Source organism: Bombus fervidus, chromosome 8 (assembly GCF_041682495.2).
Source record: "Bombus fervidus isolate BK054 chromosome 8, iyBomFerv1, whole genome shotgun sequence".
Lineage (NCBI taxonomy): Eukaryota > Metazoa > Arthropoda > Insecta > Hymenoptera > Apidae > Bombus > Bombus fervidus.
Genome location: NC_091524.1, coordinates 1,747,501 through 1,765,366, shown reverse-complemented (window position 1 = coordinate 1,765,366; position 17,866 = coordinate 1,747,501). Strand labels below are relative to the sequence as shown.

At 46.6% G+C, this 17,866-nt stretch overlaps 2 protein-coding genes across 23 annotated transcripts in view; both read right to left on the bottom strand.

The window, feature by feature from the left end:
- Nucleotides 1-1,559: 1,559 nt before the first annotated feature.
- Nucleotides 1,560-8,784, bottom strand: Bdl (borderless). 2 transcript variants are annotated; one of them, XM_072008370.1, is made up of 12 exons: nucleotides 8,093-8,784; nucleotides 7,694-7,830; nucleotides 5,747-5,975; nucleotides 4,657-4,823; nucleotides 4,443-4,587; nucleotides 3,815-4,089; nucleotides 3,389-3,523; nucleotides 3,067-3,329; nucleotides 2,819-2,994; nucleotides 2,699-2,743; nucleotides 2,445-2,624; nucleotides 1,560-2,366 (listed from the first exon to the last, which is right to left on the bottom strand). In XM_072008370.1, exons 1-12 carry the CDS (start codon nucleotides 8,145-8,147, stop codon nucleotides 2,143-2,145), a joined length of 2,031 nt encoding a protein of 676 aa, XP_071864471.1. In that variant the 5' UTR covers nucleotides 8,148-8,784; the 3' UTR covers nucleotides 1,560-2,142. The 2 variants fall into 2 exon arrangements, with proteins under 2 accessions (XP_071864471.1, XP_071864472.1); XM_072008371.1 differs by having other exon boundaries at nucleotides 4,657-4,793; nucleotides 8,093-8,782.
- Nucleotides 8,785-11,251: 2,467 nt separating this feature from the next.
- Nucleotides 11,252-17,866, bottom strand: part of LOC139989767 (protein turtle) — a 156,689-nt gene continuing 150,074 nt past the window's right edge. For 16 of the 21 annotated variants that reach the window (XM_072008335.1, XM_072008341.1, XM_072008347.1 and 13 more), the window contains one exon: nucleotides 11,252-17,821. In XM_072008335.1, coding sequence (XP_071864436.1) covers nucleotides 16,627-17,821 — 1,195 coding nt within the window. In that variant the 3' untranslated portion in view covers nucleotides 11,252-16,626. The other 5 variants (XR_011800404.1, XM_072008354.1, XM_072008353.1 and 2 more) reach the window with 4 other exon arrangements.

The following is a 17,866-nucleotide window of genomic DNA, read 5'->3' as shown; positions in this document are numbered from 1 at the left end:
TCGACGCTGCTGATATCTTATCTTCCGATGCAGTTCTGTGAAAAGGAAAACAATCTTCGAACAAGACACTCGACTTATTTTACATCGTTAAATCTTAACGACCGACTCCAGTCGAATTCTCGCTGTGGTACATGTTCGAAAGAAAAGCGAATGAATCGCGATATACCACGATACCGAGATCAACTCGACTGACTATACGTAAGTACGTAAGTGTTTCGAACAACACTCGACCTAAAACTGGAGCCGAGCGTGTCAAAGGAGGCAAGGGGCTACGCTCGCGACAGGTAGTAAGCCACAGAAGTGCCTCATCACCCCGTCTAACCCCTCCACCTGTCTGATCCGGTTCAAAGCAGCTGATCTCTTCATTGCCAAGCGGATCCGTCTGCATCGTTTGCGAAGAGTAACCATAAGAACGCGGCTTCTGTCTGTTAATTAACCCGACAATTTCGTTGCGATTAATTCCGACCATGCCTCGAGCGTTCACCCGTTTCTTTGCCTGTGGAACACACTGTTCGCCTGAAACCTTCGTTTAATCATTACCGTGTACGCCCACGAATCACCCGAACTAGCGCAGTACGCGCACTAAAACAGACATTCACTGAGGTTCGACTGCGTCGAAATCGATCACGGTGTACCTGTTTTAACGATCAAATAAAATTGGATATCTATTAGATGGTCGGTCGTCGTTCATTATGATAAATGATTATGGATTGTTATCAAATGAGTGGACGTAATGAAGCGTGTTAATCTTGCTGGATTAGCGATCTCCAGTGTATTCACGTGTGTCTACAACTTTTACAGATAGAAATTTTTAATTTCACTTTCGACTTCCAATCTCAAGCGCTAGACTTGTTTGGAGTAGATAAGTATAGGAATTTTTCAACTGTTCAAATTCACCCGATATCTCGAGAACTACAGAGTAAAGAGAGGCGGGCAAAAGTGTTCTTCTTGGATACATAATTCATAGGGATAAGAACGGTCGAGGTTTCCAGAGTCTTGTGTTTGTACATCCGTTCTTGAATAATCTCCACGGTTCCATTTTGTGATGGATTGAATCGACTTTTAAAACATCCTTCATATACCATCATTCATATACCGAGATCATCATTCATATACCGTTACGCAACGAAATCTTATCTAAGGATTATTTGTATCGTAACGGAACTTCAATTTGTAGTAGATATTTTATCAAGTCATTCGGATTAGACGTAATGCAGATCGCAATCAGATAATCTCGACACTTTTTCACCAATACATCCGCATTTACACGGAACCTAGCCGGAATATCACGACATTAGGGCTCCAGTATCGTTTCCCGCTGAAACACTATCTTCCACTGGATCATCGACTGTCGTTCAGCTGCTTACGAAACCCGTCAAGGTCCTGCAGTCTCAAGAACAACCTTCGTATTTCGTGTCCCTGACCGTGTGAAGACAAAAATATGCAGTTAGCGTAAGCCGATTGTCAGCCATGTCCAAACAATTTCGAACAGTGCTTGTTCTGTATCATAGATTATACAAACGGTGTGATAGTAGCGAAGGAATATGTCAGAGGCATGGTGCATAGTAATCGACACACTTTATTTACAATACAAAAACGTTTCAGATGTATACATACGTAAATATAGTCCTAGCCGAATCATTTAACCTGGTAGACTGGGACACGTTTGACGCTTTTGACGGGTTAAGAACCCATACGTTCCTCGAGGCCCGGTGGCCAAATAACGGCCAAATGCCGTATCTAATCCTTAATAAACGTGCACTTATCTAATAAAGCTTTTAAACGATACATAATGTAACACGATGCAATGCAAGAACACTCGTAGTAGTAACTTATACGTAAACGCAGTAAATCAATCCGTCCCACATACGAAATTCTTCAACATCGAATGACTGCCGTCTCGATTTTACACCTCCCTTAACATCTACGCGATCGATAATATATTACATAGAAACGATTACAATTTCTTATTTTCGCTTTCGAGCGATCCACTTGGAAAAACGAAATTCATCGTACTGTATCAACTATCGATATCGCTACGTTTGGGGAAGTTCATTTTTTCGCCCGCGCGTTGACTTTCGATCCTCTGCCGAAAGCTTTCCACTTGAAACGCGCCTAAGGTCGTTCCACAATGGATGTCCCTTACTTATCGTTCGGTGACTGACAGAAACGTTTCTTTGCCCACCATATGGCAGCCAGTGCTGCTGCCAAAAATCCAATGCCCGCCACTATTCCCATGGAAATCGCCCTGTTCCTACGGTATGCTGGAACTTCGAGACTCACGCGCTCGCTTGTGGCCACGTCGTCCGACATCGACATTGCGGCCACCTCGAACGTATAATAGCTCTCCTCTTCTAAGGTTTTAACTGCAACGATTGTTCAAAATATTAAATGTAACGCAACAAATTGAAAGTACTATTTAATAAACGAAGGTCAACAATTACCTAGGTAATAAGTGTCGGTCGTTTCTGCTCTTCCGTATAGTTGCTCGGACGGTCCTCGGAACCACCTAACCGCGTATAGTCTCACTTGCTCTTTTCCGTAGGCAGGGGGTTCCCAGGTGACTAAATAGCCCTGCACAGTGGCCTGTACTCTGACGTTAATCGGTGGACCCATTCGGTCGTCTTTTAAATAAAGAATGTTTCGATAAGATCGCGAGATGTAAAAAGGTAAAAAGCGTAGACTTAAGTATGCTTACCTGGTGGACTACGATATTCCGATGCCGAGTTCTCGTCTATCGAACCTGAAATTTATTTGTCTGATATCAATCTGCACGTCTCGCGTACAATAGTATCGCATTGTATGGAATGATACGTACTTGGCTGCGTGAAAATACGCAACGTTTTACTAAACATCCCGTCTCCGTGTTTGTCCTGGCTAAGCACCATGAATTCATACTCGCGTCCGGGATTTAGATTGTTGACAGTGGCTTCGGTGATTTTCCTAGACACGATCTTCATCGTTCTCCATTCCGTGGTATCTGTTGGTCTATACCTGTTAACGAGAATAAGTAGTTGTGTAACGTTATAAACGATATCACATTAATACTTTGAAAATTTTACTTACCAAACTGAGTACTCCATCTTGGGCCTCACGTATCCTGGCACCCAGGTCAGCGTGACCGCGTTATTGCTGCTGTTGGCACTTAGATTGTACGGTGCTCTCGGAGGAACATTCAATACCATCAATTCCGTGTCCGCAACAACAGTTGCAGCTTCGTTGCTAGCCGCGCATTGATACAGTCCTCTATCTTGTTCTTGAATCCTATCGATCGTCAAATTGCCACCGATCACGATGGTCCTGTTACCCGGTGGTACTGGCGAACCATCCTGTTGCAGAAGTCGAGATTAATTGAGAAGGAAGATGAAGGGCCATCGATGAAACGTACCTTGTACCAAACGATCGACGGTCGATGGGATTGATCTCCATCCCTAGCGTCGCAAGGTATCTCCAAATTCTCTCCCAATTTCCTTATGTACAAGTGTTGTGGGGTCACTGTAAACACCGGCGGCCTTTGCACCACCTATCAAACGACATTTCCGAATTAGGAGCGAGAATTATCAAGGGCGAGCCGTTTGAGCCGGCAATTGTGTCCCTCTAAAAGTTGACAATTGGAAAATAAAGGAACGATTAACACTGGTCTGCTAGCGATCAATGGTCTCAATGATGACATTGCCTTGTTCTCTTTTCTTCCATGCCGCTTTCGGGGTCAACGATTTTCAGACCGGCCTCGTGAAAAGCATTGCGTTTCATTCAATTGCAATTATGTTGCAATTGTACATATGTAACGAAAAAAAGAAAAAGAAATACTCGCCACGGTGATCGAGGGGCTGGGCCCGTCGGTACCCAGATCGTTATATGGTGTACAAGTGTAACTTCCGGAATGAGTTTCGTCCACTTTGCTGAAGTACAGAGAACCGTTTCTCCTGTAGAAGACACCCTGAACGTTGTAAGGATCGAAAAGAAATCCATCCTTCTCCCAACGTAGGTTCGTTAGGGCTGGATTTGCCCTAAAATGACAGTCCAAAAGGGCTGGTTTTCCATACGGGAGATAGACTTCCCGGGGAGCGTATATAACCTTCGCCTTGTCTGAAACGTCAAACGATACTTCGTTAATGGAGCACAGGTCAGAGTCACGGGTCCTGTAATAAAGCAGGGAATGTCGAACAAAATTCTGGTGCGAGCCACGCTCGTTACACTTTCGCCCGCAAAGATCTTGATTACCGCGCAGTTATCGTCGGTTGTTCTCGTCGGTGATTCCCATTATTCTGCTCGTGTTATTATTTCATTTCCTGGGCGAAAGTGTGCGATCATGGCCTCGTGCGGTATTCCACCCTCTGATATCGCTACGTGTGCAATTGCACGCGCATTTGTGTCGCTCGATTCTATAGATCTCGAGGTCTAATTCGTTGGCAAAGAAGGGATCGTCTGAGTATACTTGCATTGTACGTTGAGAAAGGCCGAGGCGCTCTGCTGGTCTCCAGTTTCACCGGTCACCATGCAGGTGTACTCCCCAAGGTCACCCATGGCAGGCGCGTTGATGGTCAGCGTTCCATTCTCGGCGATGGACGCTCTCCTTCTAAGATCCTATTATAAATCGGAAGAAAATCAACTGCGGACACCCTGTCTTACACTGCAATCGACAAAAAATGTTACCTCGATTGTTGTAATTTCCACGCCTTCGCGGAACCAGTTTACGACCGACTTCTCTCCTTTGGCGACGCAATCGAAGCTAACGGACTCACCCTCCATTACTGTCTTGTTGACAGGCGGGACCGCCAGCAAAGTCTCGCCTGGAACAGACGTCGGAAACGGCGACGCACCTGGGTTGAACGATTTAACGAGTCTGCCCAGTTTCAGGTTAGTAAGCATCAGCGGGATTACATCGTTTCGTTTGGTTTTAGTCTGCCAGCAATAGGCGGGATTAATCCTTTGAATCGGTTAATTCGCTTTAATCGCAGTGATTGCAACGTGTTAATCGATCTAGTGCACATTCGTAATGGTTAATCGGCGCGCTTGCCACCGTGAATCGTGTGCACAATAACGTAAGTGTTATTTCGATTCGGTGCGTGACAGAGGCATTGTGTTCTTTCAGTGGCGATCCGCGGAAACCCTTTCTCGCTACGCTACCGTTTTCCGTGCCTTTATTTTCTGTTTTTTTTTTTTTTTTTTCTAGGAAAAGGCGCGCCACTGCGTGCAAAACTACGTATCCGCGTATGATCGATCGGTCGAACGAGTTCGTTCTATCGAGGGCCAGTTAATTTCGCGATTGGTTCTACAACGATCAACTGCGCTGCGAATGCGCACGATGACTCAATTCCTTATTAACGTTCAACAAAACTCTAGCGGTAAAAAGCAGAATTCCGTCTGAGTTAACGAATGAATCATCGGGAGTAATCTTGCGCTACGAAGCGGGATGAGTTGAAACGAAACTTCGTATATTCCATCGACCGATACTTGGACTGAAATAATTTTTTTGGAATCCGAACGAGACTTAAAAAACTAGAATGACGTATGAAAAGTGAAATTAGGTGTAAACGTTTACTTCCTCGTTGCCGGAAATCCAGGACGGTTTCACGGTCACGAGCCTCTGCTTCGTCCAGCGCAGCATTAGCGTTGGTTGTCCAGCGTGACCCAATTCAGTGCTCAGGGTTAGTCAGTCGGCGTTTAACTGCGTTAATTCCCTTCACCACTTGGTGTTATCGAATTAGCCGATTAACGGATGCAAGAAAGTGCGCGACCTTACCATCTATGGCGAGGTGGAACCACGTTCCATTATTCCTGGAGTTAGGCGTTCTGTTCGGGAAGATCACCCGACACTCGTACCATCCTTGATCGCTTTCACGAATATTCGTGAGATTAATGCTGCCCTGTCCGTATCCGCGGTTCACGGCATCTTCTAAAAGATGAACGCGACCCTCGTAGCCCAGTCCCACAGACGGATATCCGTTGTACCATGAAAAGATCGTTCGACCCTGGAACGATCACAGATAGCTCGGTATTAAAATTCTCTTCCGGTATCAGAGGATGATTCGTGTCGACGATGTGTCCCTAACAGCTTCCTCCTCCTTCGCCATGTACGCGACCAATAGTCACGGTTCTCCGTACGATTGTTCATCGTCGGTGTGAACAATTTCTCTTCCTGCGTGTGGCCGCTAACGGGCGAAACGTAACAACGCTGCAGACGTGACTTAAACCTAATTTATCGATCTATTTTGACTTCCGATATGCGATTACGTTTGCGAGGCCAGCCAGTAGACAATCAATTTTATAACCGTGGCTCGATCGCGTTAACGTTGGAAGGAATGGAAAAGAAGTGCAACACGAGACGTCGGAAGTCGCGTTACGAAATCAGAGATTTACGTGATCCTTGAAAGAAGAAACGGTCGGGGGCTCGTAAAAATGAAAAACGCTGGAACTTAGGGAACGCTGGCGGTCAAAACGAGGCTGGTGAAAAGGCCGCTAATCGTCCCTAATCGTCTGACAATGCGTTAGCAGTGACCCACTGGTTGGGGACCCCTCGTGTCGCGGACTCGCCGTGACTAAATATAATGCAGCCTTACGTCCCGTACTCCAATTACTACGTTCGACAGACAGAGAGGGACCGAACACCTGTTTTGCATACGCATCGACGCAGGGACCAATCAGGTTAAGTTCCACTTGATTTCATGCGGTAGCCATGTGCGACGCTCAATCTGTTTCCGGCGTGCGGCTGCACGCGTTTCCAATGCAACATCCGCGAAAGAACGACGCCTCTTCGCCGTTAACAGGAAATCAACACGATCAATCGATGTCGCTTTAAGGCTTTCGTTTAGTTCGCTTCGTTCGTATTTTACATTAGGTAACAGTCAACCGACACGATTTCTAATGAAATTTTGGAAATTTGCTATTTGGATCTATGACGACGAGAGTTAACGAAGAGGTCGGACATATATAAACAGAAAAACAAACGCCTATGACTCTGGCGTTCTTGTTACGGAATGGAAGTTAAGAAAGTTTGTCAATCGAGAAGATTTACACACGATGGAAAGATTGCAACACAAAATTGTGCAACTGCAACCGCATTAACATCATATCCGCAGAATATTGCGCGATGCCTCGAAATCGAGACTCGGAGTCACGAAAAACTATATCGGGCTTCCCACACGGATCGAATACATTTCTTAAAGAAACCGAATCACCTACTCGACCCTGAGCCAGCATTTTTCTACGTGGTTGAACGTAAGACTGTTCTCTGGTAGACGTAATCTCAATTAGACGGATTAATCGATGTGGATCTCGTTTTTTCTACTTTGCATCGAGTTAGAATCATGGGATCAGACCTCAGTGACGAAGCATAAATTGGTCTCCATGTTTCTATTATTTTGATTAAATTACACGAAGACCAGGAGTTATTATAACGGGAGTATAAGTTATCTCCTTGAGATGGGCTATTAATTTCCTCGGAGGATCAAGAACGATACCGAGCGATACCGGTATCGATGCATTTGGACGAGTCGAAGTTTCATCTTCCCCTGATAACCGCAAACCACGTAAACGATAAACAAGTCGAGATTTTCGCATCCTGAGAGGAACAATATTGTTTATCGAAGTTGAGTAATATTGTTTCTGTCCTTGTTCGTATCTCATATGGTGAGATGAAGCCTACGAGATGAAATCGACGATACTTTGAAATCAATGTTCTCGCACTTACGTCACGATTCCATTGAAGAATGTAGGGAATCGGAGTCTCGTGTGGAAAGTCCAAATCGCAATTAAACACCTCGTACTCTCCAACTCCTGCGTTCAGATAATTGGGCTCGTTCTCTTCCTCTAGTATCAAGCCGAATGCTGAAAATAATAGAGACGCGAGTCATTTCATGATCCTCGACGAGAATCGATGCGACAAGCGAGTGAACAATCGGCGCGGTTGGCGAGAACATCGCGTGATAAATAACAATATAGGATCAAGTCAATTTTCGCAAATTGGTTAATTTTCTCGTGTATTACGCGCGACCGTCAAGCGAGTCCCAATTAAATCGACGCAAAATTCGATATCAACGAGCCTCGAATGTTGAGAAGAAAAAGATTCCCGTTGGGACGCGCGACTCACCTTGATAGCAGAGGAAGATGGCCAGCAGCTGGTGAATGCCAATCGCTCTGGACATTTTCTTCGGTTATCCAAGATCGCTGTTACGATGAATTCTCACCGTTTTCGTAGCTGCCTTCCGGCAATAGTACGCGGACGCAATGTCAGAAGCAAGTTACACCTCGCGCCCGACGATGACGTCGTACGAAACACGGCAGCAAGATACATCTGTCATCACTGACACTCATTAAACATCGACCACCATCTGCGACGATTAAATGACACGCGACACTTTCGCGATCGAACTTCTGGCTCGATCAACGTCAGCACATCCACTGCCTCCCTTCTACTTCTCTCTTCCTACTCTTTGTCTTGTCCTTGAGATGTTCAGCACTGTGTTTTTCTAGCAAACATCCGTACGTCTCGATCCGTCGATCGAGTCACTCGAAATTGAGCCTCTAGCGTTTTTATCCCGACGCGTTCTTCGTACGATCTGGTTGCAGCGGTTTTAATGTTGACGTCTTTTATCGAAAGCCACGAGATCGAGTGGTACCGAGAGATCGATGCGGCCTGCTAAGCTGATCCACCGTGGAACGTTCGCTCACCGAATGCTTCGGTGGTTGTGATGATAACCAAGTAATCGCTCCGCCTCGCTCAATCCAAGCGGATACGACGCCGAACAGAAGCGGTAACGAGCTGTGCAATTGGGAAGGGGTAATGCTACTAGCGTCCAGAGGAGGGAGATTCGCGGGGTACCAGACGATTCTACGTTCGCGGTTTCTAGTTGTACGGGCTTCTCTAGCGCCGCGCCGTTCCTATTACCCGGCACACCCACCACGCGAATGGGGGGCGCGCCAGAAAAATGATTAATCCGTTCCGTGGGAGAAGCCGAGAGTCATGTGCGATCGGTGGATGATTTTATGGGAACAAGGGATAGCCTCGTATCATCGTCTCTCATCTATGCGCATTATCTATCTATCGTTTGTTATCTAGGATCCTTTAAATTTTGCACCCAGTTATTTCTCTCTTATTGTACTCTGTAGTCTGCACTCGCGAAGTACGTTCTGTTCTTTCATCGCCTAGCGGGAGAGTTTGTCATTCAATCTCGGACGAATCGCGTTCTTTCAGTGCCACTCTTTCTTATCCGAAGCTGGATCGAGGTAGTTAAGAGGCCCAAACGGAGATTAAAGGTTCGTCAAACCTGGTCCTGCATAGAAATGAACGCTCATTTATAGAGACATCCGATTCAGCCTGCGAATGGTCCTAAATTTAGGAACGCTTTGACGTTTCGTAGGAACTTAGTTGCGTTAAGAGAACGTAAGTAGCAGAAGGTTAGCGCGATAGGTGTAGCTGGTTGTCGCAGAGATCTCTTTTATTTATCCGCCTACATAGCGTAATTGCGTCTCGCGGTGCTCTCGTAACGAAGACGCCGACTTCCGGCAACGGATATTTACTATTGTGTCACGTTCGTCGAGTTCACGGCTCCGTTTTTCGGCGCAAAATTCGCCGTCTCCGACAGTAATTGTCTCGCTCGATTAAAGCCATTGGCTTGGTAATCGGCGCGTCTCTGGTTTCCACTGATTATGGGACGTTTGTCTTTGTTTTATTGTTTTCTGCCGCGGACTAGATTCATCGATTAAATTCGCTACAAGGGCGTATGGAGCGATAATTTCGCAAAGAGAGACGACGTGATCGAAGGAATGGTTGGAGAAAATGAAGAAAGTTAGTAATTGGAACGAGGATGTTCCTGTGAGAGATGGGTCGAATCGTATCTCGATCGAGTGATTGCAGCGATACGACGACGAAAACGACGACGAAGCTACACACCGGCACAGCCGCGCGCCATTTGCGTGGGTGACCTCAGATTACGTCACATCCGTCCCTTGCCGCATTAGTAGACTGCCCACAGCCTTGTCACGCTGTTGAGATAATGGATCCATTCGCATGGATCACGATCCAGGATTGGACGTGCCCGGGACACTGGAAATAAATGCGTCTATAATGATACCGACCGTATTATTTCATCGACGAGCCATAGAAGGGAACAACTTGTTCCTGGTCCACCTGCCATGCGACCAATGAATCTTCGGAAATCGAAAATGGGAGTTGCACATCGACCATCTCGCGTTTAGGTCACTTCGCAGCTAAACCGTCTCGCGGCATAATCATGGAGTATTTAATTCTTTTTCTTCGAATAGACCATCGAAAAACCTCGTGAACGCATTTAGCCGATGTAGACGCGTCGAGTAGGAATGCTATCGCGACGAAGCGCTCCAGTTTTTCGCCCGCGACGTTATCGAGGGAAATCATGGAAATTACAGTAATTCCCGGTAATCAGTACCGTAGACGCGTTGCGCAAATGTTCCTTCTGCGCGCGTTTAATGGCGGGTCGTGCGCGCGGTCTTCATAAATTACAGACAAAGACCGAGATTTCGCGTTTCTTCGCTCAGCCTACAAAAATACGTACCTACAGCATTCTCGGTTGAACGATTGGACGTTGCCCTCGTTACGCCGAATTGGCAATGATCTTATTGCCTTGGCCAGTGGTTCCGTTTCATCGGTTTCCTGGAAATCCTTCGATCGTCCAAGAAAACGGAGCGACGCGGTAATTCGGTCGACGACGATTCAATTGCGTTTTGAGACGAGCGATGGCGATCGTTCGACGTGATCGATTTGACGGATCTCTCGAAGTATTTCGCGACGACACGCGGCCGTCACGATGGTCTTTTGCGCTTTTTGAGCAATGAAAGTATCACGAGAGGCAGATTTCTAAAATAACGTTTGTATTTATTAAATTTGAACGTTATAAACTATGGTATATTGCATATATTATATTATATACGATACTAACGTAATATATTATATTAATACACGATAATATATTATATTATACACTATCGATATAGGTGTAGTATTCCGTTTTAAAAAGCCGGGCAACGTGTTAGTACGTGTGTGACGGGATTGGAGCTAGAATCCCCGTACCTTTTCGATTCCTACAAACGTATCAATAAATCGAACTTTACTCGATAGACCTCGTGCAGACGAGTGCATCGTATAGTTTCTATATGCATTTATTTGTGTGCGCGTTTAGAGTTGCAATCGGATCGGTGCGCTCATACGTATCGCGCATACTTCTAGAAGGGATTGGAGTGAACGTAGAGATATCCCACAACACAGACTCTCTTCTTTTTTCCTTTCAAATGTCGCTTTATTTTTCACTTTTATTTGATAATAAATTGTCTACAATTTGTCCTAGTTAGTACGTCTTGGAGTTCTCGTGGGGGAGGTTCGCGAGAAAGCATAGGTCAATCAATAAAACGGTGAAAAATGGAGGTGAAAGCGAGCACTCGCGAAGGTGACTAACGAAAACGCGCCTCTCGTTCGTTTCTATTTGTTCTATTTTCTCTCCTTTTCTTTTATTTACTTCTTTCATTTTGTTGCTCGGTTGGAAGTCGCGCGTGCAACAAGAAAACGGACGATATATATAAGCGAACGTAGCGAAAACAGACGATACAGAAGAACGTTACGATAAGAAGATTATATTCGATGCACGCGCGCGGATGCATATCCGGCGATTGAAGAACGCTGCCACGAACGGAAATCAAAGGGTGGCTTTTTGTAAAACGAAAAAAAAAAAAAAAACAACGGGCATGGTTGAACGAACGGTTGGACGTTGCCCTAGAAATCGTCGGTGTGCTCGATGCCGATAGACTTTGAACACTCGAAAACTCTCGTCGTACCTGGAACTGCGACGATCGTTTATTTTGAAAAACGGATCGCTTGCTACCGGCGCGGCGTCGCTAGGACGCCGTCCCTTCTACGTTCGTCTCTTTCTTTCTCTCTCTCGATCATTAAATTTTGTTCACGATTCGTTGCGGTTTTTATCGATCGAAGGAAAACTCGCGTCGATTATTCGAAAGAATGCGGAATACCCTGATGGAAATGAGAAGATCGTAATACCGGTGAAAAATAGTACCCGAGAGCCATTGTATAATAGTAGCGCGACGCTGACGCCGTAAACTCTAAACGTACGCGATCGTAGAGACCTCGAGTCTCTTTGGCCATTTTGCTAGCCTGCCGTTTACGCGCGCGATTCGACGGCTCGACTTTCCGAAATATTTTCGCGATTTTACGTTATCTCAACGCAGAGAAACATAGTACGTAGTATGAAAGTAAATATACGCGATCGTTTCGAACGTAGTCGCTAACCGATCGATCCAATCTCGCGCGATCTCTAGCTCGACCGCGACGAATATCTTTTTGTTAGCTGCTGCACGTGGTGGATTCGCAAACGTTCTGCTTCGAGGGATGAAAATTTCACTCGCGACTCTGAAAAATATGCTATGCCAGATGGCTTTCAGGTACGTAAAGAGCGAATACCTAAATTAATTTCATTCACATCCGGCGGTAAGTTTATACTCGCTCGAACTTTAAATAAATAACGCGACTAAGATAAATCGCAAACGAAAAGAAAGCCATGACGATGACTCGAGGTAGACGGAAAGCAAGAAATGGAAATACGTAGATATGAGAAATAGAAAAGTGAAAGGAGATAGGGAAGTAGAAAGATGAATACGATGAAGATGCAGAAGAGGAAGAAGATGAGGACAGCGGTTCTTTTTTCAGGAACAAAAAGAACAAACGCAAAACGAAGCTATCGATAATAAATGTTGATGACGAACGTTACACGAACGAATTCACGATTCAACCATATTATTCATTTAACACGCGATCGCGTCAAACCATTAATCCTTTCTCCCGTTCTATGTCGTATCCTTCGTCTCGGTCTCTGTATACATGCATACGTACATATATACTCCTTGCTAAATCTCAGACTTTTTTAGACGATATTCGTGGCATTGCCACCTATTGGTGCCGCACGATTACACTGAAATTTTAGCGGCGGCACCTCCGTTCATCGAAGGCAACCCGTCTCGTTCTCTCGTCTTTCCGATTCATCGCGATCGTCGACACTCTGCGCGTATTCTTGAGATCGTTGTATCTAACTATGATATATCTACACGTTACTTATATGTCTATATCGATTGGTTGGTTTTTCTCTTCTTTCGCTCGTCGTATTTTCTCTTTGCTCGACCGTCTATACAGCCAAAGGGAGCCACACAGGTAAAGGAAGATCGGTTAAAACGTCGACCCACGGAGGCGATCGATCGACGTTTCCGATCCTCTCCCTGCGCCTAGACATTTGCTCTTTCGGCTTTCTACGCGGTACCACGTCATCTCGTCGAGTTCGACACTTCGATCCGCGAAAGGAACAACGGATAATTTAAATCGATCATGGCCGTTCGACGTACAAAAAGATTACCGATCGATCGCTCGGTTCCTTTCGTTCGGCCGAGAGTGCGTCCTCGTTATCGATCACCGGCACCGCGTCCACAGTGCGCTACTTTTTGCTACCAGGGAACCATACGGCTTGATCGGGACGCGCCTCTAACATCCGATTTTATTATGATACAACAGCAACGATAGTTCAAAAATCGCGGCGTGGCCCGATCACGCGTGTCCCTCGAGCTTCCCCTCACTGTCGCTTCAATCCCGAGTAATAGTAATTAATTTAACGAATTAATCGTCGCCGCGTTCGTCGTTCTCGTTGATTAATACGCTACACGCTACGTCGTTTACGATGTACAATATCAATTAATTATCAAATTATTAATTCAATCATTAGAATTACTTTAGAATATTGGTACTCTTTCGCGTCACCTCCGTTCTTTCTTTGTTTCCATCTTATACGCTTCTCTTGTTCGTTTATTCCGCACTCTTTCTTTCCTTCTCTTTCTCACGCACGCTCATACACTCAAACAGATACACTCTTCTCTTCTATCCCGCACTCTATCGCATAATGTAGCACTCATCTCACGCCGCACTCATTCAGTTACATCTTAACGGAGATTATACAGAGCGTCCTGCCTCGACAGCGTCCGCGTCGTCATTTGCACTTGTCGGCTTTACGGCTTTTCGTCGAAGTATAGTTGAATCGTGAGTAGAGCCCTTGCTATTATATTTATATAATATAAGTATTTATAACACGCACGTATAAATAAATGTTTTGTACTATAAAAAAAAGTAAAATGCTGAGATGTCGAGGGGAAATCGCGCGGCGCCGCGGCCCGAGAGTATTCGATTGCTCCGCAGTCGCAGCTGCTGCTTTGCTCTGTGTTCGCACGCAGTGTGCAGTTGAACGGAAAATAATCAAGGAAATTTTAACAAGAGAGGAGGTAGAAAACAAAGAAGAGGAAACAGAAATTGGAAGCGGATTTCGATTAAATCGAAGTAACACGTTATAATTATCGCGTAAAGTATCGCGGGTGAATACGTTAACATCTTTCTCATTCGTTTAGGTCGCGTTCTACTCGATCGAAGTTAGCCCGTATTTGCATCCTCGAACACTCTGTGGGCCGTCCACGAGCTTCGTCCTCGACTCGAGATGATTTAATACAATGCGTTTGGTGAGAATTAGGTGGGTCTCGAAGAACGCTTTTCGTGTGTACACGTGTGTCGCATGTCTGTAATCATTCGTACAACACTCGCTCGTTCGTCATTCGCTCGTCCTTTCTCTCTTCGTGTACGCGCACGCACGCGCGCGCGCGAGCGTGTGTGTGTGTGTGTGCGCGTGTATGTGTGTTTGCGCGTGCACGCGTGTATGTGCGAATGTGTCGCCAGTGTGTCATGTACTGTCGATAAGAGTGTGTACGCGTATGTATTCTTTTGTCTCTAATGCACGGATCACGACATCCAACGGCGATGCTTCCACGCGAGTGCACGATTTGCGATCTCCTTTCGTATGTATATTGGTTTGTCAGTCACAGGAGCTCTTGCCGCGAACGCATTCCCGTTGGAAGGAACGGACAGAGGGGGAATAGTCGTCGGTCCCATCGTCGTCGTTCGCTGGCAGTTCGTGAAGGAATAGCCTTCGCGTGGCAAAAGTTCGCGCCGAAAGGCTCGACCCGAGCAAAATGGGCTCGCGACGAGGGTGGGCGAGAGAAAAAGGCGACGAGCGGTTCTCGATGTCTCGGAATGCGTGCACGCGCGTGTTCGCAAACTCCGTGGCCGTCAGACCGCGGCTAGATTCAAAGAACGTTACTTATCCTCGTTTACTTTACTTAAGAAAAATTATTGTGCCGATAATATGTTGGGTCGCTAGCGAAACCCTAAACAGGCAGTGCAGTACGAGTGAGTCCTTAAGCAATCTCCAGGCAAGCTTCGGCCTAATATCACTTTTCGAGTCCATTGCTCATCGATATAATTAACTTTTTAATTTATTTTTTTTCCTTAGATTCTCGTGTGTATGTGTGTGTGAGTGTGTGTTTATGGGTGTGTGTATGTATGTATGTATACGTGTGTGGTAATTCTTCGATTATCTTACTTGTGTGTTTTCTTATCTTCTTTTTTTAGTTGCATCGCATTCGCTTTCATTTTTTTTTGCTTCATTTTTTTTTTTTGTTTTTCTTTAATTATTACTTACAGTGTACGATTAAAGTTACTCTTACGTGTCGTTTTAAAAGATATACGGAGCACGGTGTAGTTTCTTTGGAGTATCATGCCGTCTCTCGTCCTACCGGTGTTTCTCTCTCGCTGAAACCCGATTTCGCGTTCTGTGCCAATCGTTTCGCTTAATTCCTCGGGCGGGAATATTTAGTTATCGGTTCGAACGGAATCGGTTCTCTACCGAGTTGTTCTCGGCCGAACGTCCTCCGGCTTCTTCCTCGCACTTCCATTCGCTAAGAAACTCATCCGCCTGATTTTCTCTTTACTCGATAATATTAGTAACGCTAAAAATCGCGGTCGTCCGAATTGGACGTAGGCGTCGTTGGTACACGCGGGATATGACCAATAACGATCGTCGAACTCGAATCGTCCCCGCCTGCTCGAACCGTCTTTCGTCTTTCGTCGCTGGATCCTCTGAAACGTCGTCGATCCTCCTTGTGACATTCCTTGACTGTCGGGCGAGAGAAGGGGGGTACGAGAACTCGTCTCGCATGTCGCGTTTCTCCTTAAATCAGCAACGATCGGACTCGGACGATGTGTAACTTCTTAACGTACAGTTCTACTACGTTAGTTGTTCGCGTTGGTGAAATTTATGTATCCTGAGCTGACGCTTGTAACAGCCTTTTTTTTTTTTTGTAGAGATGGTTGCCCAGCTGCTAGAATTGACTTGAAGTTGCCTACATTTGAATCGCGTACGACGATCCTCGTTGTGCTTTAACAGTTGGTCTCCGATGATAATTACGGCGACGTCCGCTTGGAATCGCGTTTGCATAACTTTCGTCACAGCCGGGATTTGCTGGGTTTCGTCCGCTTCATCGTTCTCCCGCGGCCTTCGAGATTGTTCTTCCATTCTTTCCTCTTCCGTTGTTTTCGAGATGTCTTGGTTTGCGAGTTTGCTTCGTTCGCACAGCGTTCTGTCTCTCGTTACGCGTTCTTCTCGTTTCCGATTGACCACGAAAGAGACGAAAAAGCAACGAATCGGAGCAGATATCCGATGATGGAACTATATGGAAATCCAACGAATGCAGCTTAGTTACTAGTGAACAGTGCCGTCAACAGGCGCTTTCGAGATGCGCGCTCTGTCTTCTCCTCGCTTGCCGCTGTCGAAACTGATGGAACTCGGCCTTCATCGCTTGCACTCTAGCCTCGATGTTGTCCCTGCTATACCTCGGCGTCTGATGATGAATCGTATGCACCTGGTGAATGTGTGGCACGTGAATAGTGTGAATCTGATGCACCGGTGGCCTCTCTTCCCTGGTCGGCGTGGAGGCGGATGTAGGGGTCGGCGTACACGAGACAGGATCGAACTCGTAATGTCCATCGACGCTGCCGGCGTCCACGGCATTTTGGATGTGCGTGTGCTCGACTTTCGCTTGATCCTGAAGCTCCAACCATCGGCCAACCAGGGGTGGCGGCGGTGGTCTGTAAGGCGGTGGTCTCCACTCGGCCACTGTACTACCGCTCCTCGAGCTCTGATTCTGTTGCGAAGTGTTTTTACTGCCGAAGCCCGAGCTGCTAGACCTACTCTCCGGCGATGTCTCCAAGTCTGGGGACGCGGCCAGCTCTGGGGCAGACCTCGCGTGCCTCGCGTGTCGAGGAGGCAGCCTCGCTCTCGATCTACCGGCAGATTGAGGCGGCGAAGAGGTCGCCAACGGTTGAACGGGTACGAACCTCCTAGACTCGGCGTGGATCGCTTTCAACGAGGGAAGCTCCTGACTGTATCGCTGGTGCACGCTACGAAGCTGAAGATAATCGGGCGGCGTCGGAAAGGAACGTTCTCCGGATGATGGTTGCCTGACAGAACTGAGATCGCTGAAGTATAAAGGCGTCCAGGGTACTTGCGGCCCGCTCGGTGAACTGGCCAAGAACCTGGGTGACGAGATCGTGCAGATTGCTGGCGCTATTCTAGCTAACGAGTTCACCGTCCCATGATGATGAATAGACGGTGGTAACCCTCCGATGGAGACGCCGCTACCATCGGACCTGAGGCTGAGTTGACTGGTGCCGACGAGCGGTCGCCGCCAGGAGGATTTGAGCCGCTGCTTCGGCAGGAATCCACCGTCGTCGCTGCTCGAAGCGTCCAGGATGCTGTTGTTCGCCGAGCTGAGGACCGAGTCTGCTACCACGAAGCGGCCGTCGGCCGCGCGTGAGATTTTACCCAGCGGTCGGCCGCGGCATGAGTCCGGCGTATCCCGGTTTAGAATCTCCCGCAGGAGATTTAGACCTGGTACTCGGCTTTTTCTAGGTCTACGAGTAGGACAGAACGAGCGTTAGAGAGTTCGCAGTGGTGGC